General features: G+C 37.1%; 1 protein-coding gene across 1 annotated transcript in view; it reads right to left on the bottom strand.

Annotated features, from left to right (window-relative positions):
• The window catches only part of IL17REL (interleukin 17 receptor E like), an 877,228-nt gene that overhangs the window by 722,939 nt on the left and 129,289 nt on the right, over nucleotides 1–25,000 (bottom strand). Inside the window, exon 3 of the mRNA XM_044088776.1 lies at nucleotides 15,905–16,054. Coding sequence (XP_043944711.1) covers nucleotides 15,905–16,054 — 150 coding nt within the window. The remainder of the gene's footprint in view (nucleotides 1–15,904; nucleotides 16,055–25,000) is intronic.

Genomic DNA, 25,000 nt, shown 5'->3' on the forward strand with positions numbered 1-25,000 from the left:
TACTAGTAGTAACACTGTCCTGTAACACCTGTAGTGAGACAGTTGTAACTTAGTTCTATAGTACTAGTAGTAACACAGTCCTGTAGTACCTGTAGTGAGACAGTTGTAACTTAGTTCTATAGTACTAGTAGTAACACTGTCCTGTAACACCTGTAGTGAGACAGTTGTAACTTAGTTCTATAGTACTAGTAGTAGCACAGTCCTGTAACACCTGTAGTGAGACAGTTGTAACAGTTCTATAGTACTAGTAGTAACACAGTCCTGTAGTACCTGTAGTGAGACAGTTGTAACTTAGTTCTATGGTGCTAGTAGTAACACAGTCCTGTAGTACCTGTAGTGAGAGAGTTGTAACTTAGTTCTATAGTACTAGTAGTAACACAGTCCTGTAGTACCTGTAGTGAGACAGTTGTAACTTAGTTCTATAGTACTAACACAGTCCTGTAACACCTGTAGTGAGACAGTTGTAACTTAGTTCTATAGTACTAGTAGTAACACTGTCTTATAACACCTGTAGTGAGACAGTTGTAACTTAGTTCTATAGTACTAGTAGCAACACAGTCCTATAGTACCTGTAGTGAGACAGCTGTAACTTAGTTGTATAGTACTAGTAGTAACATAGTCCGGTAGTACCTGTAGTGAGAGAGTTGTAACTTAGTTCTATAGTACTAACACAGTCCTGTAACAGCTGTAGTGAGACAGTTGTAACTTAGTTCTATAGTACTAACACAGTCCTGTAACACCTGTAGTGAGACAGTTGTAACTTAGTTCTATGGTGCTAGTAGTAACACAGTCCTGTAGTACCTGTAGTGAGAGAGTTGTAACTTAGTTATATAGTACTAGTAGTAACACAGTCCTGTATTACCTGTAGTGAGACAGTTGTAACTTAGTTCTATAGTACTAGTAGTAACACAGTCCTGTAGCACCTGTAGTGAGACAGTTGTAACTTAGTTCTATAGTACTAGTAGTAACACAGTCCTGTAGTACCTGTAGTGAGACAGTTGTAACTTAGTTCAATAGTAGTAACACAGTCCTGTAGTACCTGTAGTGAGACAGTTGTAACTTAGTTCTATAGTACTAGTAGTAAGATAGTCCGGTAGTACCTGTAGTGAGACAGTTGTAACTTAGTTCTATAGTACTAGTAGTAACACAGTCCTGTAACACCTGTTGTGAGACAGTTGTAACAGTTCTATAGTACTAGTAGTAACACAGTCCTGTAGTACCTGTAGTGAGACAGTTGTAACTTAGTTCTATAGTGCTAGTAGTAACACAGTCCGATAGTACCTGTAGTGAGACAGTTGTAACTTAGTTCTATAGTACTAGTAGTAACACAGTCCTGTAGTACATGTAGTGAGACAGTTGTAACTTAGTTCTATAGTACTAGTAGTAACACAGTCCTGTAGCACCTGTAGTGAGACAGTTGTAACTTAGTTCTATAGTACTAGTAGTAACACAGTCCTGTAACACCTGTAGTGAGACAGTTGTAATTTAGTTCTATGGTACTAGTAGTAACACAGTCCTGTAGTACCTGTAGTGAGACAGTTGTAACTTAGTTCTATGGTACTAGTAGTAACACAGTCCTGTAGCACCTGTAGTGAGGCAGTTGTAACTTAGTTCTATAGTACTAGTAGTAACACAGTCCTGTAACACCTGTAGTGAGACAGTTGTAACTTAGTTCTATAGTACTAGTAGTAACACAGTCCTGTAGTACCTGTAGTGAGACAGTTGTAACTTAGTTCTATAGTACTAGTAGTAACACAGTCCTGTAGTACCTGTAGTGAGACAGTTGTAACTTAGTTCTATAGTACTAGTAGTAACACAGTCCTGTAGTACCTGTAGTGAGACAGTTGTAACTTAGTTCTATAGTACTAGTAGTAACACAGTCCTGTAGTACCTGTAGTGAGACAGTTGTAACTTAGTTCTATAGTACTAGTAGTAACACAGTCCTGTAGCACCTGTAGTTAGACAGTTGTAACTTAGTTCTATAGTACTAGTAGTAACACAGTCCTGTAGTACCTGTAGTGAGACAGTTGTAACTTGGTTCTATAGTTCTAGTAGTAACACAGTCCTGTAGTACCTGTAGTGAGACAGTTGTAACTTGGTTCTATAGTACTAGTAGTAACACAGTCCTGTAGTACCTGTAGTGAGACAGTTGTAACTTAGTTCTATAGTACTAACACAGTCCTGTAACACCTGTAGTGAGACAGTTGTAACTTAGTTCTATAGTACTAGTAGTAACACAGTCCTGTAGTACCTGTAGTGAGACAGTTGTAACTTAGTTCTATAGTACTAGTAGTAACACAGTCCTGTAGCACCTGTTGTGAGACAGTTGTAACTTAGTTCTATAGTACTAGTAGTAACACTGTCCTGTAACACCTGTAGTGAGACAGTTGTAACTTAGTTCTATAGTACTAGTAGTAACACAGTCCTGTAGTACCTGTAGTGAGACAGTTGTAACTTAGTTCTATAGTACTAGTAGTAACACAGTCCGATAGTACCTGTAGTGAGACAGTTGTAACTTAGTTCTATAGTACTAGTAGTAACACAGTCCTGTAGTACCTGTAGTGAGACAGTTGTAACTTAGTTCTATAGTACTAGTAGTAACACAGTCCTGTAGTACCTGTAGTGAGACAGTTGTAACTTGGTTCTATAGTACTAGTAGTAACACAGTCCTGTAGTACCTGTAGTGAGACAGTTGTAACTTAGTTCTATAGTACTAGTAGTAACACTGTCCTGTAACACCTGTAGTGAGACAGTTGTAACTTAGTTCTATAGTACTAGTAGTAACACAGTCCTGTAGTACATGTAGTGAGACAGTTGTAACTTAGTTCTAAAGTACTAGTAGTAACACAGTCCTGTAGTACCTGTAGTGAGACAGTTGTAACTTAGTTGTATAGTACTAACACAGTCCTGTAACACCTGTAGTGAGACAGTTGTAACAGTTCTATAGTACTAGTAGTAACACAGTCCTTTAGTACCTGTAGTGAGACAGTTGTAACTTAGTTCTATAGTACTAGTAGTAACACAGTCCTGTAGTACCTGTAGTGAGACAGCTGTAACTTAGTTCAATAGTACTAGTAGTAACACTGTACTGTAACACCTGTAGTGAGGCAGTTGTAACTTAGTTCTATAGTACTAACACAGTCCTGTAACACCTGTAGTGAGACAGTTGTAACTTAGTTCTATAGTACTAGTAGCAACACAGTCCTGTAGCACCTGTAGTGAGACAGTTGTAACTTAGTTCTATAGTACTAGTAGTAACACAGTCCTGTAGTACCTGTAGTGAGACAGTTGTAACTTAGTTCTATAGTACTAGTAGTAACACAGTCCGATAGTACCTGTAGTGAGACAGTTGTAACTTAGTTCTATAGTACTAGTAGTAACACAGTCCGATAGTACCTGTAGTGAGACAGCTGTAACTTAGTTCCATAGTACTAGTAGTAACATAGTCCGGTAGTACCTGTAGTGAGACAGTTGTAACTTAGTTCTATAGTGCTAGTAGTAACACAGTCCGATAGTACCTGTTGTGAGACAGTTGTAACTTAGTTCTATAGTACTAGTAGTAACACAGTCCTGTAGTACCTGTAGTGAGACAGTTGTAACTTAGTTCTATAGTACTAGTAGTAACACAGTCCTGTAGTACTTGTAGTGAGACAGTTGTAACTTAGTTCTGTAGTACTAGTAGTAACACAGTCCGGTAGTACCTGTAGTGAGACAGTTGTAACTTAGTTCTGTAGTACTAGTAGTAACACAGTCCGGTAGTACCTGTAGTGAGAGAGTTGTAACTTAGTTCTATAGTACTAGTAGTAACACAGTCCTGTAGCACCTGTAGTGAGACAGTTGTAACTTAGTTCTATAGTACTAGTTGTAACACAGTCCTGTAGTACCTGTAGTGAGACAGTTGTAACTTAGTTCTATAGTACTAGTAGTAACACAGTCCTGTAACACCTGTAGTGAGAGAGTTGTAACTTAGTTATATAGTACTAGTAGTAACACAGTCCTGTAGTACCTGTAGTGAGACAGTTGTAACTTAGTTCTATAGTACTAGTAGTAACACAGTCCTGTAGTACCTGTAGTGAGACAGTTGTAACTTAGTTCTATAGTACTAGTAGTAACACAGTCCTGTAGTACCTGTAGTGAGAGAGTTGTAACTTAGTTCTATAGTACTAGTAGTAGCACAGTCCTGTAGCACCTGTAGTGAGACAGTTGTAACTTAGTTCTATAGTACTAACACAGTCCTGTAACACCTGTAGTGAGACAGTTGTAACAGTTCTATAGTACTAGTAGTAAAACAGTCCTGTAGTACCTGTAGTGAGACAGTTGTAACTTAGTTCTATAGTACTAGTAGTAACACAGTCCTGTAGTACCTGTAGTGAGACAGTTGTAACTTAGTTCTATAGTACTAGTAGTAACACTGTCCTGTAACACCTGTAGTGAGACAGTTGTAACTTAGTTCTATAGTACTAGTAGTAACACAGTCCTGTAGTACCTGTAGTGAGACAGTTGTAACTTAGTTCTATAGTACTAGTAGTAACACTGTCCTGTAACACCTGTAGTGAGACAGTTGTAACTTAGTTCTATAGTACTAGTAGTAACACAGTCCTGTAGTACCTGTAGTGAGACAGTTGTAACTTAGTTCTATAGTACTAGTAGTAACACTGTCCTGTAACACCTGTAGTGAGACAGTTGTAACTTAGTTCTATAGTACTAGTAGTAACACAGTCCTGTAACACCTGTAGTGAGACAGTTGTAACAGTTCTATAGTACTAGTAGTAACATAGTCCTGTAGTACCTGTAGTGAGACAGTTGTAACTTAGTTCTATGGTGCTAGTAGTAACACAGTCCTGTAGTACCTGTAGTGAGAGAGTTGTAACTTAGTTCTATAGTACTAGTAGTAACACAGTCCTGTAGTACCTGTAGTGAGACAGTTGTAACTTAGTTCTATAGTACTAACACAGTCCTGTAACACCTGTAGTGAGACAGTTGTAACTTAGTTCTATAGTACTAGTAGTAACACTGTCTTATAACACCTGTAGTGAGACAGTTGTAACTTAGTTCTATAGTACTAGTAGCAACACAGTCCTATAGTACCTGTAGTGAGACAGCTGTAACTTAGTTGTATAGTACTAGTAGTAACATAGTCCGGTAGTACCTGTAGTGAGAGAGTTGTAACTTAGTTCTATAGTACTAACACAGTCCTGTAACAGCTGTAGTGAGACAGTTGTAACTTATTTCTATAGTACTAACACAGTCCTGTAACACCTATAGTGAGACAGTTGTAACTTAGTTCTATGGTGCTAGTAGTAACACAGTCCTGTAGTACCTGTAGTGAGAGAGTTGTAACTTAGTTCTATAGTACTAGTAGTAACACAGTCCTGTATTACCTGTAGCGAGACAGTTGTAACTTAGTTCTATAGTACTAGTAGTAACACAGTCCTGTAGCACCTGTAGTGAGACAGTTGTAACTTAGTTCTATAGTACTAGTAGTAACACAGTCCTGTAGTACCTGTAGTGAGACAGTTGTAACTTAGTTCTATAGTAGTAACACAGTCCTGTAGTACCTGTAGTGAGACAGTTGTAACTTAGTTCTATAGTACTAGTAGTAAGATAGTCCGGTAGTACCTGTAGTGAGACAGTTGTAACTTAGTTCTATAGTACTAGTAGTAACACAGTCCTGTAACACCTGTTGTGAGACAGTTGTAACAGTTCTATAGTACTAGTAGTAACACAGTCCTGTAGTACCTGTAGTGAGACAGTTGTAACTTAGTTCTATAGTGCTAGTAGTAACACAGTCCGATAGTACCTGTAGTGAGACAGTTGTAACTTAGTTCTATAGTACTAGTAGTAACACAGTCCTGTAGTACATGTAGTGAGACAGTTGTAACTTAGTTCTATAGTACTAGTAGTAACACAGTCCTGTAGCACCTGTAGTGAGACAGTTGTAACTTAGTTCTATAGTACTAGTAGTAACACAGTCCTGTAACACCTGTAGTGAGACAGTTGTAACTTAGTTCTATGGTACTAGTAGTAACACAGTCCTGTAGTACCTGTAGTGAGACAGTTGTAACTTAGTTCTATGGTACTAGTAGTAACACATACCTGTAGCACCTGTAGTGAGGCAGTTGTAACTTAGTTCTATAGTACTAGTAGTAACACAGTCCTGTAACACCTGTAGTGAGACAGTTGTAACTTAGTTCTATAGTACTTGTAGTAACACAGTCCTGTAGTACCTGTAGTGAGACAGTTGTAACTTAGTTCTATAGTACTAGTAGTAACACAGTCCTGTAGTACCTGTAGTGAGACAGTTGTAACTTAGTTCTATAGTACTAGTAGTAACACAGTCCTGTAGTACCTGTAGTGAGACAGTTGTAACTTAGTTCTATAGTACTAGTAGTAACACAGTCCTGTAGTACCTGTAGTGAGACAGTTGTAACTTAGTTCTATAGTACTAGTAGTAACACAGTCCTGTAGCACCTGTAGTTAGACAGTTGTAACTTAGTTCTATAGTACTAGTAGTAACACAGTCCTGTAGTACCTGTAGTGAGACAGTTGTAACTTGGTTCTATAGTACTAGTAGTAACACAGTCCTGTAGTACCTGTAGTGAGACAGTTGTAACTTAGTTCTATAGTACTAGTAGTAACACAGTCCTGTAGTAACTGTAGTGAGACAGTTGTAACTTGGTTCTATAGTACTAGTAGTAACACAGTCCTGTAGTACCTGTAGTGAGACAGTTGTAACTTAGTTCTATAGTACTAACACAGTCCTGTAACACCTGTAGTGAGACAGTTGTAACTTAGTTCTATAGTACTAGTAGTAACACAGTCCTGTAGTACCTGTAGTGAGACAGTTGTAACTTGGTTCTTTAGTACTAGTAGTAACACAGTCCTGTAGTACCTGTAGTAAGACAGTTGTAACTTAGTTCTATAGTACTAGTAGTAACACAGTCCTGTAGTACCTGTAGTGAGACAGTTGTAACTTAGTTCTATAGTACTAGTAGTAACGCAGTCCTGTAGCACCTGTAGTGAGACAGTTGTAACTTAGTTCTATAGTACTAACACAGTCCTGTAACACCTGTAGTGAGACAGTTGTAACAGTTCTATAGTACTAGTAGTAGCACAGTCCTGTAGTACCTTTAGTGAGACAGTTGTAACTTAGTTCTATAGTACTAGTAGTAACACAGTCCTGTAGTACCTGTAGTGAGACAGTTGTAACTTAGTTCTATAGTACTAGTAGTAACACAGTCCTGTAGCACCTGTAGTGAGACAGTTGTAACTTAGTTCTATAGTACTAGTAGTAACACAGTCCTGTAGTACCTGTAGTGAGACAGTTGTAACTTAGTTCTATAGTACTAGTAGTAACACAGTCCTGTAGTACCTGTAGTGAGACAGTTGTAACTTAGTTCTATAGTACTAGTAGTAACACAGCCTTGTAGTACCTGTAGTGAGACAGTTGTAACTTAGTTCTGTAGTACTAGTAGTAACACAGTCCTGTGGTACCTGTAGTGAGACAGTTGTAACTTAGTTCTATAGTACTAGTAGTAACACAGTCCTGTAGTACCTGTAGTGAGAGAGTTGTAACTTAGTTCTATAGTACTAGTAGTAACACAGTCCTGTAGTACCTGTAGTGAGAGAGTTGTAACTTAGTTCTATAGTACTAGTAGTAACACAGTCCTGTAGTACCTGTAGTGAGACAGTTGTAACTTAGTTCTATAGTGCTAGTAGTAACACAGTCCTGTAGTACTGCTAGTAAGATAATTCTAAGATAGTTCTGTAGTACTATTAGTAAGGCAGAGCTGTAGTGCTGACAATAAGGCACTCCTGCTGTATTAGCAGTAATACAGTCCCTTCAGATGGATCATATCCATTTTGGAAATCATCTGCCAGAAGAAGAGAGTGCTGTTTAGTTGTGAGAATAATCATAGATCGTAGGAATATTATCAATTTACTTTTTCTAAAGAGTTATCGATGTCCATTAAAAGACTGCACTGTAAGTAATAAATTCATTAGAAGCACATTAAAAGACTGTACTGTAAGTAATAAATTCATTAGAAGCACATTTAAAGACTGTATGGTAAGTAATAAATTCATTTAAAGACTGTACTATACTGTGAGTAATAAATTCATTAGAAGCACATTTAAAGACTGTACTGTAAATAATAAATTCATTAGAAGCACATTTAAAGACTGTATGGTAAGTAATAAATTCATTAGAAGCACATTTAAAGACTGCACTGTAAGTAATAAATTCATTAGTAGCACATTTAAAAGACTGTGCTGTAAGTAATAAATTCATTAGAAGCACATTAAAAGACTGTACTGTACCAGCTTTTAAAAAGATGGTTGGAGGGTACATTCTATCTGACCGAATGGAATGTATTGCCTAATGGATTGAAAAACGTTTTTAGTAGCATAGATTACCATAAATTATTGTTTATGAGGGTCTCTTCATACATTCATATATGTACACTAGGGTCCTTATAAGCCTAGCTATGCAACCCAAATGTCACCCACAAATTTGCTTTATATAGATGGTGATTTACTGACTGACTCTGTCCATCAGAACCAGATCAGGGGTGAATTTTTGATTACTCATCTATTGGTCCAAGTTGTGCTTAAAAAGGGATAGGGAGCAACTCTGCTTCACATGGATGCGAAGCCCGTTGCAGAGAATACTCTGAGAAACATATCTGCCTCTCTACCATGTTCTATTTATATCACAAGCAAAACTGATGTATTTTAATCTAGTAGTTCTGATGTTGTTTATTTTGTGGGTGTGCAAAAGGTTCATCAAAACAGGGTCCAGGGATGTCCTGTATGTCAGGCAAAGATCACCTCTCAGAACTTTGAGTGATACCGAATAAAGAGACAGGGCTTTGAGGAGATCAGCATAGGACATTGTGGTAACTCTCTGTATTCTTTTTGTAAGGAAACTTTGTGGATGTTCTAGTTGCTGTAAGTGTCTGGTCAGGTACATACCAAAAGGGAGAATTATATTCTATGATGGGTCTGATGAGTACAGTGGTATGATGACCTCTGTGGACCTAGATGGCATGCCCTTGCTTGTAAATTGAGCAACATACTATTTTCTTAGTACCTTGGACACGTGCTGGTTGAAGGGTAGGTTATTGTCTACTTGAGTTCTCAGATCTCTGACTAATGAATCAACTTTTAAGGGTATTTTACTGATGATGTAGTTACCCGGGGTAGTAGACTTCCTAAAAGGTATTTCTTAGTATTGATCTTTAAGCCGTGGCTTTGCCACCAGCCATTTGCTTGTATTGCACCTTCCTGAAGGGTGTTCTTATCTTGGGGGAATTCACTGACTGCTCCCAGTTTGCAATTATCTGCAAACTTGGTCAGCCAAAAGCCTTTGACAATGGTCATTCATTGTAACTCTTGGCTAATAATGGAAACCTGGAATGAAAGAAATGTAGTTATTAAAAAGTTATTCCCCATGATGCTGTAGCCGGTAGTGGTAGTGAAACATAACCCTTGGAAGAAGATGTTGCTTTAAGAATTTTACCTGGATATTTACATGACCTTACCATGTGCATATAGGATGACTGGCTGTTGTGGACATCTGGTGAGAAGGCTATTAATGACACCAGATGAAAGTAGTGGTGATAGAATAGATGCTTGGGGTGTGGGTGTACTTTCTAACAGTGTAGTAGGGGGTAACAAATTTGGCAGAACAGGCTCATTTACAGATAAAATTACTGAACCAGTCAAGAACATTTGGACTTATTCCTAAAGCAGTGAGGGCTCGGAATAGAAGATAGTAGACTGAATGCTTTTATAATGGGCGGCACAGTGGTGCAGTGGTTAACATTGTCACCTCACAGCAAGAGGTTCTCTGGTTCGATTCTCGGCTGGGGTGCCTTCTGTGTGGAGTTTGCATGTTCTCCCTGTGTTCGCGTGGGTTTCCTCCGAGTACTCCGGTTTCCTCCCACATTCCAAAGACATGCATCTGGAGCATTTCTCCCCGGGCCTCCGCTGAAAACAGGCTCTATGGAACCTAGTCGGACTTTCCCGGTCAACAAATGATAAATAAATAAATAAAATAAAAAATAATTTCAATGAACACTGAAGCCATTAGAGTGCCTTTGCCACAGCAAGCATGGTGCCCTGCTGCAAGTCTGAGATTTGATAATGTAAGATATGAAATTATAAAAAAAATAACTGTGAATCCCAAAAATCAAGCATGAACTGTTAAAGTCACTGGCACATATAAAAGAGCCCTTATTTCAGGAGGGAATTACATCTCAATGTGGAGGGATTTGACCTGCATCCCTGATATTTATATACATTAACTCTCAAATCACACTACCTTGAAAAAAAGGAATTCTTTCTAAGCATCAAACGTAATACATATTTTCTGCTAATCCCACTAACATTTTCATTATTCCAAGAACTGCACTTATAGTCACTACACTTACAACAGGAGTGCAGAAAGCATACATTCAGAATAATGTTTGTCTGGGTCATTGGTCATAACAAACAACAATTACTTGTCTGTGCTAAGAAGATGCTCTTAAACAGAATTGTATCAGTCTGAGAGTGAACATTGCATCAGTCTGACGGTGAATATCTATCCATTTTGCAAAACAATAAATAAAATAATACTAACTAGTAAGAATGTTGTAACATCATGAGAACTGCAGAGAAGAATGGAAAATGGAGAGAGGGGTCCAATTGGAGAGATGATATGGGGTCCAATTGGAGAGGTAAGTCAGCAAGCAAAGGAGAGTATTATTGCCGAAACTGAATTCATCCTCAAGTCTTAGTGAGTACCTTTGCAAGGTGGACCCTGTTTTTCACAAAATCTCACCAAGACAACACTGATATACAGACTGTATTTTATATAGCATATATCATGGACAGAAGTAGGTTAAAAATTTAAAAAGATAGCTGGGTGCACAAGACCCAGGATAAAAAAGTGCCCAGTCCCGGTAGGCATACTGGTGGCAGGACTGGAAAAGATGACAGTGCAGAATCCTCAAAATATGGAAACATTCCTACAAAGGGGCCAGGCACAGTGGGAAGGATGGCCCCCCTGTTGTAGACGGAAGTAGTAGTCCACAAAAATTACAACTGATAGGCCAAAAAAGAGCCATAAAGACAATAAAGTGGACTATTGATAACAAGAAAGAAATTATGTATTGTTACTATTATTCAAACAGACCAGAATTTCCAGACACAGGATATAGAAAATGATTAAGAGATAAATTAGAGGAAAGAAAAATACTTCCACAAGAAAAACTGTCAGAAACTTCAAATTAAAATTTGTATTCATTAATACAACAGATTTGTGAAAAATAGTATATAGATCAAGAAACCTTGATCTGTTTGGAAAACGAAGCATCTGAGGAAGTGCAAAAATATAAACAACAAAACCTAGAGATTCTTGAAGAGTATAAAAAAGAAATATGGACATGGGAAAGAAAGCGAGATTTGATATGGTGCAACATTTATGCAAAGGAGGTAGCCAAATTAATCAATATAAAGAAATCAGCCCTAAAGATATTCAAAAAGAGAAATACAGGCAAAGGCATCCAGATATGGAAATTTTCACAATAAAAAAATAATATCACAAAGAGGAATGTAGAAAAGAAGGTTAGTAAAGTAGAAGTTAAAAAAATAGAAGTTGAAGTTATGGAGATCCTGCGAAGTGAAGGATTTGGTGTAGAAGGTCTAACACAAACTACATCACAGCATGATGGAGAGAGTAACCAAAGTAAGGAGAAGCAGGAAGATCAGGAGAATCTGAAGAAGAAATATGGACTTAGATTTAATATGGTACAATATTTATGCAAATGAAAAAATAAAACTAACCAATACAAAAAGAGCAGCACCAAAGATATTTGAAGAGAAATACAGGTAAAGGAATCTGGACATGGAAAACTTTACAATACAAAAATAAGAAGACAAAGAGGAAAAGTAGAAAAGGAGATCAGTAATGGAGAAGGTAAAGAAATAGAAACTGAGGATATGGAGTACCCGTGAAGTGAAGATACTATAGCATGCCCACAGGAAATGAAGAACAAAAAAATGTGCCCTCAGTTTAGAAGAAAATAAGCTAAGAGAAGAGTTGCTTGATTTAATAGAGATGGACAGACATATTAAGAATAATAAAAGAAAGATATAACAGAAAGTGAATAAAACCCAAAAAGTCAGAAGCTTGATAAAACAAATGAACACAGTAATTAGGACTGTCTATAGAGATCCATGTGATATAACAGAAGTAAACTTATTACTGTGCAGCTAAATTAATAACTCATAAAGTTCTACCACAAGAGCACAGGGTAGTGAGGGAAAGGAAGGGGAGAAATTGAATACCATCATAGAAGTATCGAACAGAGAAAATTAAACAGCAATTAAGACAAAAAGTGTCACTGTTAGAAGAATATAGAAGAGGGATCATAGCAATAAGCAATGCACAGTATTAGAACAGACCGGGTTCTTTCATGCACTATTGCAAATAACAAACTAAGAATCTCAGCGCAGGTGGAAAAAACTTAGAAGATCTGCAAATAAATATAAAGGAAAAATACAAAATAAGCAATTTATTGATGATGCAAAAAAGTTTTATAGAGAATTGGGAAAAAAGGTAAAAGGAAATGAAAGACTGCTAAAAAAAGAAGAAATACATTTTGGAGAAGTGTCTATAAAGATCCTGTGGAGCATAACACAGATGCGAAATGGGTAGAAGAAGTAAAAGAAAAAATAAGAAGTTTAAAGGTACAGGATATGGAATGGCATGAAGTAACAGCCAGAGAGATTGAAACAAAGTTAAAAAAAGCCTCTAATTGGAAAACCCCAGGCCCAATGCAGAACCTACATTTTGTTTAAAAGTATTAGCATCTTTCAACAAAGATTTAACCATGAGTAAGAACTATTTATATGTGCACCTGGAACAGACACCAACCTGGCTAACAGGAAAAACAATCCTCCTACTTAAGAGCGAACCTGCAAGCTACCCTAAAAATTATAGACCAATTACTTGCCTTCTGATGACATATAAACTATACATGGGAGTTGATGCTGACAGAGTTTATAGTCATTTAGAAAAAAATCAATTATGGCAGTAGAACAATAGAGCAATAAAATAAAGTCAAATGGAACAAAGGATTATTTGTTGTTAAATAAAGACATAGTGGAGAACTGTAAATACGGGAAGAATATAAGTATGGCATGGATTGACTCCAAAAATTATTTGATAGTATTTGATAGTATCCCACATTCATGGATAAAAGAGTGCTTAAAAATGTTTAAGCTAGACCCTACAGTGATCGACTACATTACAGTGACCATGAAATAGTGGCAGGCCACTTTGCAATTAAACCATGATAATGGACAAATTATTAGCCCAGGGATAAACAATTTAAAGGGGGGTATTCCAGGGTGACTCTCTGTCACCATTGCTATTCTGCCTTGCCTTGCCATTAATCCATTAAGCTGTTTACTTAACAGCTTAGGCCATGGATACAATTTGGCTCCTAGAAAACAACAAAGTGTAAAGACTTCTCACCTTCTCTTTGCCGATGATTTAAAACTGTATAGCTCATCAGATGAGAAACTGAAAGTACAGCTGCAAGTTGTCAAAATCTTTTCAAATTATACAAAAATGTAATTTGGTCTTGATAAATGTGCAAAACCAACCATTAAAGCAGGAAAATTGCAGCACCAGGAAAACATCAGTTTAGGACAAGAATCTGATATAAAAGAATTTGAGCAAGATGGAGTGTATAAATATTTGGGAATTGATGAAAAATCAACAATAAAACATGAACAAATGCGAATAAAACTTAGTAAGGAATACTTTAGAAGACCTAAATTAATCCTAAAACAGAGTTGACATCTAGGAACAAAATCCAATCTACAAACCAATTTGCTCTTCCTGTCCTAACTTACAGTTTTGGAGTGATTCACTGGCCCAAAACATGCTGGAAAGATTAACTAGGAAAACAAGAAGGATGCTTCATGATCACCAAATGATTTATAAAAATCATTGTATACCAAGATTATATATTCCCCATTTCAAAGGAGGGATGGGCCTCCTTGAAATTGATTACATGTATAAATCTGCATTTCTGGGACTCCACAGATATTTGCTGACCTCGCAAGACCCAAACATAGTGAATGTTTTGAAACATGAGGAGAATAAATCTAAGGTGACTTCTCTGCTTAATCTAACAGAAGCATATCAACAGCAAGAAGGAATAGAAATCAAGCCGGGAGTAGATAAAATCAGGCAGCAACTGAATGTACAGAAAAAAAAAGAAAGAATATAAGGTGAAGGACCAGATGAGAAGGCAAGAAATGTGGAAAATGCATAAATATAGTTGCAAGTATAGAAAACATCTGGAAGAACCTCGTGTTGATCAGGAACGAATGCAGGAATGGTTAAGGAGAGGTGAATTTAAACCAAGAGACGAAAGGTTAATATTGGTGGCCCAAGATAGTGGACTATGTATACGCCAGTTTACAAAGTCCATTGAATGTGTCAGAGAAACAGATGTAGGTTTTGTAAAACCAAAGTGGAAACAGTCACACACCTCGTTGCTGGCTGTGACATACTAATGGCAGAAGGACTGTATACTGAAACACATAATAATGTTGCAAGACTGTTACACTGGGGATTTTGCAAACATTATGGTACTGAAGTGGCTGAAAAACACTGGAAACATGAGCCACAAAGCATCATAGAAAATGATGAAGTTTACATCACATGAGTTCACCCAACACCAACAGTCCAAAAGATACATGCTAGAAAACTGGATATAGTAGTCCAAGAAAAGATGACAAAAGTAGCATTGATCATTGAAATCACCACACCCAATGACTACAGTGTCTTGCGTACAGAGAGACACAAATTTATAAAATATCAGGATTTGCATTCAAAAAAGACAGCAATATGGAAGAAAGATAGACAGACAGCTCCAATAGTAGTAGGAGCAACGGTTCTTATAAAAAGAATCTACAATCTTATTTAGATATGTTACCAATCCATGTAACCCCATACACATTGCAGAAGGAGTCATTACTGGGCACACTGGAGGTGTTGCGAAGATCACTTTTGGCTGACATTGAAGATTGAAACAATACTAATTTCATGAACTTTAATCATTCTTTGACTTAGGAATGGGATCCATTCCCATCATGGTACCAGAAACCAAAAAGATTTGGATAAATTCAAAAAAAAATAAGATGTGATAAAATCATATGTTTTCTAGTTTCTGGTAAAGCTGTTCCTAAAGTTGTTCTACCCCTATATTGTGTTAGATAATAGATTTGTGCCTTGCTAAGTGACACCAAACATCATTAGGTGGCACATTTTTTTTTCAAAAGGCACACCAACATTAGGCAGACACAGCTCATCTGAAATGTATTTAATTAAATAATGTGGTATTAAACATATGGCTTTGCTCAGTATGCTATAGAACTGTACATGCAATGAAATATTAAATAGAGCACATAGACACACCATAATGGAGCCCACCATACTTATATGTTTAGCTTCAACCAACATTAATTTGACACTAACATGTGTTTGTAATTTCAATACATTATAACATCTAATACAGTTTAGAATTTTGCCTTATAAAACTAAATGTTAAATTAGTACTGAAACAATTGGATTATATTCCAATCAGAACAAAATATAATAATAAGACATTGATCTATACGGAAAGGCCACATTTATTTATTTCTTTATTTTACATTTGTTGACCAGGATAGTCTGTCTGGGTGTGAGCCCATTTTCAGCGGAGGCCCGACGAGAAAAGCTCCAATAAAAACAAGAACAACATTGACAGGTACCGTGAAAGGTACAAATGAAAAGAAAGGAAAGGAAACAAAGCAATGTAAATTAGAAGAATATTGTAAAAGACTTAAACTGCATCCTTACCTTTCAGTATTAAAGCCGTTTTAACATCTAAGTGAACAGAACATTCTGTGTCCCTTGTACATTTTATCACTGTCGATACATGCATGCTTTGGAGCACAGAAGGTGACAATCCTAAAGAATGATTCTGGCACATGTTGTTATGGAAGAAATCTGAAAAAGAATGTTAATATTTTAATAGGCTGCAAATACAGTTTACTTCAGCTGCAACATTGTATTTCATGTGTGATACATACATAATTGAATGAGATATTTAGAAATTTTAGATGTCTTTGTTGCTAATTATTACAATGCTTGCAGACTCCAAACAATGCATTGGGATGGTAGAATACATATTTAACAGAAAATGCTATAAACCCCCCCCAAAAAACAAACAAAAAAAACCCAGCCAAAATAAAAAAATCTTCACTACATGACAATGAATGTGTAGTCTAACATCCATCTAGAAGATGAGACAGGCATATCTGACAAGAGTAGAATTTTTTAAAAAGTTGTAGGAAATGTTATTATAGGAAAGATAAGAGATCAGGTGATATGAAAAGTAATGAAATGGAAGGATATATTTATAAAACACATGCTCGACAAAATACTGTTGAAGACAAGGTTACATCACTGTCAATAAAGTGAAGGCAAAGCAGAACTACGAAATAGGGAAGGACAAATGGGATTTATGTGATGAGAACCATCCCCTCAGCATTAGGAAGGCAATAATAAATAAGATAACCAATGCAACCAAAAAAGGGAGAACATATGAGGTAGGGAAAATCCTTTCATGAAGTTATTTATCAGGCCAGTTATATAATGGAACAACACACAGAGTTCAGAGAATATAATGTAGGGTACTGCTGTTACTGAATTATTATCCAAAATAACAAAGACAGACTAAGAAATGAATCCACAGAACCATTTAAATGACATTGTATAGAAAGGAAGTAATAGTGTCAGTCAGGATGCCAACAATGATGTAACATGCAATTTATTATATACTGACAACTGATCTAGTAAATAAGGCCAGAGAAAGAGGCAACATATGATAGAAAACTCTAGAACTGTCAAAGAAACAGACAGAAGTAAAGCTGCAGTGAATTTAGCTACAAAGAGATCACTGAATTCTTCTCACTAAACCCTTTGTCACAAATCCCCCCCTTTACAAAGAGGTATTACATGTCCCTGAATTTGGTTACTGTTAGTTGGGGGAGTTGGCTGTTTCACCCACAGAGGTGGAATTATTTTTTCCCCTGTCATTAGTCCTTCAGTCACAGAACGATGCAGTAAAGAGGATTACACTGATTTCTGTTTCCCAAAATTAATTCAGGTCATCAGTATGGGACTCAAATACACATCAAAATGTAAATCTGAATAGCCAATACGGACCCTGCTTGACTTATTTATTCAGCTCCTTCTACACCCATGGATACATTGCGGACCCCACTAAACTATTTCCTTGTCCCATCAGTTCCATGCAGCCCTGATTTTCATCTTTGATTTTGTCCCTCCTGTGGCTCTGCTAATATTATATAATGATCCACTTTCCTGTGAAACAATGTATCATTTTGTTTCTAAACCAATCACTAATATTATATAATGATCCACTTTCCTGTGAAACAATGTATCATTTTGTTTCTAAACCAATCACTAATATTATATAATGATCAACTTTCCTGTGAAACAATGTATCATTTTGTTTCTAAACCAATCACTAATGTTGTATAATGATCCACTTGCCTGCGAATCAATGTATCATTTTGTTTCTAAACCAATCACTAATGTTGTATAATGATCCCCTTTCCTGTGAATCAATGTATCATTTTGTTTCTAATCAGATCACTAATGTTGTATAATGATCCACTTGCCTGTGAATCAATGTATCATTTTGTTTCTAAACCAATCACTAATGTTGTATAATGATCCACTTGCTTGTGAAACAATGTATCATTTTGTTTCTAAACCAATCACTAATGTTGTATAATGATCCACTTGCCTGTGAATCAATGTATCATTTTGTTTCTAATCAGATCACTAATGTTGTATAATGATCCACTTGCCTGTGAATCAATGTATCATTTTGTTTCTAAACCAATCACTAATGTTGTATAATGATCCACTTGCTTGTGAAACAATGTATCATTTTGTTTCTAAACCAATCACTAATGTTGTATAATGATCCACTTGCCTGTGAATCAATGTATCATTTTGTTTCTAATCAGATCACTAGCATTTATCTTCAGGTTGTTTTGTCATGTTCCATGTGATCTCCTTTTTTCAAAGACTGTGCTAACAAATATTCTGTGGCTCCTATGGAAGTACTTAATTATGACAGTCACATAGCACATTTGCTAACTTTCCTCAAGACTGTACACAAAAAAGTTATTTGAGTTTCTGTTCATATGGATCCTGGTGAGACATTTTCCTGCTTTATTCCTCACTGCCTTTGTCCTTATAAATATTAAACAGTTCCACTGGCAGTTCTTTGCATGAGGTCTTACGAACTCACTCCTGAAACAGATACCATTTTCCTTTTTCTGCTGGTTATGCCTGTTTAACTGTACTCCTTTTTCTGCTGATTATGCCTGTTTTACTGTACTCCTTTTTCTGCTGGTTATGCCCGTTTTACTGTTCTCCTTTTTCTGCTGATTATGCCTGTTTTGCTGTACTCCTTTTTCTGCTGGCTATGCCTGTTTTACTGTACTCCTTTTTCTGCTGATTATGCCTGTTTTACTGTACTCCTTTTTCTGCTGATTATGCCTGTTTTACTGTACTCCTTTTTCTGCTGGTTATGCCTGTTTTACTGTACTCCTTTTTCTGCTGATTATGCCTGTTTTACTGTACTCCTTTTTCTGCTGGCTATGCCTGTTTTACTGTACTCCTTTTTCTGCTGGCTATGCCTGTTTTACTGTACTCCTTTTTCTGCTGGTTATGCCTGTTTTACTGTACTCCTTTTTCTGCTGGTTATGCCTGTTTTACTGTACTACATGTAATATCATGTCAGTATTTCTTCAGCAACATTACCTATAAAGCTAATACAGAAAGAGGCCACAGTAGCGACCACCTGTGGTACTCCATTGATAAGCATTATGCAGTCTGAATGGCCTCTAGTTGCTAGTTTCTCTCGTGTCCATTTGTCTAAATAATGCATTACATGTTACCACAGCAGGGCTCACTTTACATTTGTGGAATGTGATCAGAAGCCTTTCATGCAGTGTGTGTCATGTCTATTTACATCTAATTTTTAAGTAAACCACATCTGCAGTCCTTTTCTGATCAAATCTCTTATTACCTATTCAAGGTCTACATCTGTCTGCATGACTGCCTTGTCACAAATCAGTGCTATATTTTGTCCAGTGTGCTGCATGCCTTCCAGATATTCTATTGGCATTTCCATCAGTAATAATGTCATGATTTTCCACACAGCTGTGGTCAGTCTGTGAGGTCAGTAACTCTGAGCCTCTGTCTTGCATTCACTGTGAAGGAGAGCCATGTCCACCCTTTCTTCATGTTCAATAACTACAGCTTCTTCACATAAATTGTTATAAACGTTTTTTTTTATTTAATTAGTGGTATTACCACATCACTCCTCTGCCGTTCAATAATTCTACAATGAATGCTTTCAGCCTTGTCACCTTATATGTTTTGGTATACCTTCATGACTGCTTCTTTTAGGAGAGTACTATACTCATATCATAGCAATTCCTACTGAATAGTTGTTCTAAATCTGTCATGTTGTACTTTATAACCACGGCTGAAATACATTCTCTCCTTAGTCTGGATGTTTGCAATCACATCTTTGACTGACTGTACTGCTCACATTTCTATCATTTGAAATTGCTGTTTGCTTCCCGTATCTGTGTTTCCTTAAATTTCTATCCAATCTTTGATTCAACCTCATTTGAAAGTACTGTTTTTTTTTAAATTTTCATAAGTCTCATAAATCAAGAACAGTTTTCAGACCCAAAGTTCATTTAAGAACACTGATGTCAAATATACAGGGTTGTAGACAATACGGTTAACCCAAGAATCTACATTTTTCTTGAATGCATTTAGTGTTCCTCACTTTTGTATTGCTAACTTATTCCACGGCATTGATATCAAGTGAATGACATTCCTCCCTGTAGTTGTTCAGAAACTTCTCATTTTAATTTTATCTGGAACCAAGCTTGTGAGATTTAGATGAATCAAGCAGCTCTGGATTCAGATAGACCATTAAAGATGCATTATGCAAGGCCCTATGAACCAAAATACCTGCAGTGAATTGAGAAGAGCTCTAACTTTTTGCATCTTTCTACATATAAAACTTTACATGAATCATTTTCTTAGTACGTTCCTGCTGGATACTCTTTAATTTACTATGCTGGGTTTTAAATTACTAGATCGCTAGGATGCAGGCTCTAAAATGGCTTACCATACAGTCTGGGTTCCTATACCTAAAGTTTTTCAATTGTTTTTCTATTAACTATGTTGTCCATATGGTTACAGAATAATTTGTCTGAAATATTTATGGCTAAATCTTTATTACATTCCGTAACAGTCTGATATTTTCATTCAGACAGATTTGTTTTGTTATTACTTGTTTTCCAAAGATCATTAAACTGCATTTCCCTGTGCTGAACTTTATTTCATGGTTTTTGGCCCAACTTTTGATTCTGATTAGCATATTTGGCTTTGACAAACATTTACTGCTTCTTTGATAGCAGCTTTCATGTACTCTGAGCACTCTTGTACACCACAGTTTTCAATGTTTTCTCTTTACTAACATCTATTCGTGATTGTCCACCACTTAACCTTTTGATCTACTCATTCCGCTCAGGTTCACCACTCAGGCCTTCTTCATCCTCGAATGCATTTGCTTTATTGACATCCATTTTGACTCTAGGGGTTAAAAGTCAGTGACTAGATTGTCAACGTCATGTAGGGCTTCAGAAGTTTTTCTTAAAGCCCTGCACCTTGAGCCAGTGTAAGTGTAATGCATTCAATGCAAGTCACATTTATACCTCCATGAATTGTGACCATTTTGAGATTTCAGTCATCAAAGAGCCCTCAGTGAACAGGAGGTATTCTTAGGGCTATGGTACAGCTTATACCAGAGGATGGTCCTGGTTTTGTGGTATAAGGCACTTAGATGACCAACATCTTACCTGTGTGGCAGAAGAGAAAGCAATCAGTTACTCCATCATACTCCTCCCAGGTGGCTCCTCAGTTGGCAGGTCCACTACTCAAAGACAGTTCACATGTGTACCAATAAGCAATTCTACAAACCCAGCCTTTCCAAATTAGTTTCATATCTATTTCTGGAATGTTGCTGAAGAACTCTTGTCATTTCTTTAGAGCCTGCTTGCTGAAGTCAGGATTCATCATTTTTGATTAACTCATCTCCAATTAACTTAATTGTGAAATGCATTTGTAAAAAACAGTGTCCAAATTGATGTTTACTTCCAGATGTCACATCAGTTGCTTCTTCTCATTTGAGAAAAAGAACAAGAAAAACAAGTTCAGGACTGTGCTGTTTTGAGATGTTTCCAACGCTACACTTCTGAGGTCAACCAGTCTTATTACATCAGGTATGGGTCTGCCCTTAGATGCGCCTGTGCTAAGGTGCTTCAGAGGATCATCTATTAACTGCCTAAGACAGCCTTCTGTCATTTTTAATGACATTCATCACCACTTGGAGGGGTACAAAATACTGCACTGACTGCGCTGCCACCCCCCCCCCACAACACTGCATCCTTTAGTTGTTTTCTTGTTTGTTTTCACTCTGATAATTTCCCTTGTATATTTGCCAACACCATCACCCCTTCTCTCTATAAATTCAATGCTATGTTTAGATGTACGCATTTCTCTGCATACCATGCTTTATCACTGACATGATATTAATTAATTTTTTTATCTGAGCCACATGATTACATACATTTTTTGCCTGTCATACAGGAGTTGGAACTCATTACTTTATAATACTTTTCATTTTTTGTCTTTTCTCCTTTTACCTCATCTCAGCAGTTTAGTTATACTGCTCTCTCATTTGTGATTGATGTCCTTTTGTTGTTCTTGCAACTGCTGTAAGCACTCCTTACCCTGAAAAATATTGATATATACATTATCATAGAAACCTGCTTCAAGACTAGTGAGTCCACTCCCCTAAGTGGAGGGTTTCAACCACAAGTTCAGGCCCACTGCACTAGATGAAAACACAACCTCAAAACTAGTTAGACAAGACAATAATCTGCTACTCCTCCAGGCCCACCTTACAATTAACAACTCCTTAACACCTTGTAGTTAACTATGGGATCCCAATTATTCCCCCCCAAGCCCAAATCTTCTACCTAACTAGTACGGGATCCCTAAGCATTACACCAAACCCATTCCCCTAGGGGACTTCAACTAACCTTTCATTAACTGCAGATGTATATGTCCTCTAACATGTATGCCAAGAGATTTCTGGACTTCATCAATACAAACTCTCTGCAACAGTTAGTCCATACACCAACCAGGGAAATAAAATACTGGACGTGGTCTTCATCAATACAAAACAGCTCTGTTCCCTACCAGTTCTAACTCCCTCAGCAATAAAATCAGACTACATATCAGTCACTTTCACCTTATGACTGAATCCAGAAACATCATCCAATACCTAAGGATTCAGAGATTGTGCCATCACTAATCTAGTGTAACCAAGCAATGACAAGGCTAAATGTAACATCCTTTTCCAACTTGATGACTCCACTATTAATGCAGAATTCTTTATTACCAAATGCTATGCACATGGGAATAGCTGAACAGATGCATCTTTTCCCCATCTAAAGTAAATACAATGCCACATTTAGATATAAACCCAAATATAAACAAGCTCTATAAACACTCAAACAAACAAGCCCCTACTTGCCTACCTCACATAAAATACTGTCCTGGTAGCTTCCATTTTATATACTCTTACTGCCCATACACACAACAGATTTATTTTCATGAAGCTTTCTAACTATATGCATATCTATTTTTACCAGCCTGGTCTGTTCTCGTGTTTTTCTAGAAATAATTTACATTCTCATTCATCACTACAATGTAACTACCTCAATCCTGTAACTGCCATATTCTTTGTACCTGTATCATTGTACACTGGCTTGTATTGCTATATTTTACTATTATTATGCTATATTTGTACTTGTATGTAACTAACTTGTACTCTGAGCTTTTCTCCCTGGTCCTCCACTGAAAATGGACATATATCCAGTCGGACTTTCCGGGTCAACAAATGTAAAATAAAATAAAAATAAAAATAAATATAACAAAAGTAAAATAATCTTATAGCATGTAAAATAAGTGTAACTCTCTAAAGGAAAAACAGCTCTTGTTAAACTTAACAGGGAACTCAGAACCCTGATCAAATTAGCCAAAGCCAGATATGAGGTAAAATAGCCACCACAAAGCCTTCTTTAGCTGTTTTAGAAATGTTAGAAAGACTGCACAGAACTAAGAGTAAATAATACCACATAACTCCGAAACAGAGAACATAGTCAGTCAACTAGAGGATAAATGTAGCTCTAACTTCATTCCCCATCTTACAGTTCCAGATCTTATGCCCACTTCCACACCTTTCCTGCAAATCACCCATTCTCAAATTGCCCATCAGCAAATTGCAAGTCCTGAAGGCACTATTCAAGGCAAAAAACACTACTTCTATGGGGCTAGATAACATTTTGGACTGCTTACTGGCCAGTCTGAAACAGCAACTGTCAGACCTCCTTCAGAGGTTATTCAGTGACAGTGTCCATACAGGCTTTGTGTCAGACAAATGGAGGACAGCAACTGTCATCCCCTTTCACAAAGGTGGGGCATCAATGGATCTTGAAAATTATAGGCCCATGAATCTGACCAACCTCATTTGTAAGGCTATGGAAAGGGACATTATTAATAAGTAAGGTCATAGGTAACCTACAAACACTTGACCCAGGCCAGTTTGGACTTGTTAAGGGCAAACTCTGCTTTTTTAACCTGGTTGACTTCTTCATGAAGGTTACCTAAGCAATGGATGAGGGCAAGTCATTACAAACCACATAGCTAGACCTGACAATCGCATTCAACACTATCCCACACTTGGGTATAATAGATAAATTATGCTAGCTAAAGGTTAAACCCTAAGTACTTCATAGGAATGCAAATTGGCTCACAATCAGAACCCAGGAACTTAGTGTGAGTGGCTGTACCTTCTCTACAGACCTGTCACTAGTAGTGTACCCCGTGGTTCAGTCATTGGGCAACTACTCTTTATCAGTTACTTCTCAGAGGTCAAAGCTAATGATACGGTTTTATGGCTGACCAAGTCTGCAGATGACTGTAAACTTGGTTCCATCATAAACTCCCCAGTGGACACCAAGATCCTCCAAAAGGGCCTTTCCCAAACCAATAGCCACTGTCAAAAGGACAGACTAAAACTAAATGAAAAGTATAATAGCATCCTTCATAAGACGTGCCTTGTAACTATCACATTGAAAACACAACCTTGAATACTGATCCAATAGTCATGGACCTGGGAACGTAAACTATTGTGCCCACTATTTGTATTGCACAACTTATTACTAAGGGTGTGGAGTCCAGGTCTAGGGCTGGGTCATTCCACTATATTCTGCACTCATCAGGCCAATCACTGAGTATGACGTCCCCTTCGGTATGTACCTGTCCAAATGTCTGACACAACCTGAATGCCAACAATGATTTTTTACTAAGAAAATCAAGAGCTTAAATGATAAAATACTCTGCAGACCATTCTTATCCTATTCAAACATAATCTGGATGAATGGATCGGTCACCACAAAGTCACCACTGGCTTAGTGCCCTTGTTCCTCATTGACAGGGGCTCTGCTCATTGCTGAGATATTCAAACTTAAAATATTAGGGCTATAAACTTCATGGGGATATATAGTGAGACATCTAAAATTCCTCATGGATCAGTAGCCTAGCATGAACCTGTGAACTGCAATCTTGTATTACTAATTACTCCTATGTTTGGAGGTCAGAAGACTGAGTTCCCAGGCTGCCTTCATATGCATCCCCTTAGCTGGTGTAAGGGTTTGCTGTTGAAATACTGATTTCTTAGCATTTTCCTCCCCAAGA

The sequence above is a fragment of the Protopterus annectens genome, chromosome 11.part0, assembly GCF_019279795.1.
Source record: "Protopterus annectens isolate FY-2018-M chromosome 11.part0, PAN1.0, whole genome shotgun sequence".
NCBI lineage: Eukaryota > Metazoa > Chordata > Ceratodontiformes > Protopteridae > Protopterus > Protopterus annectens.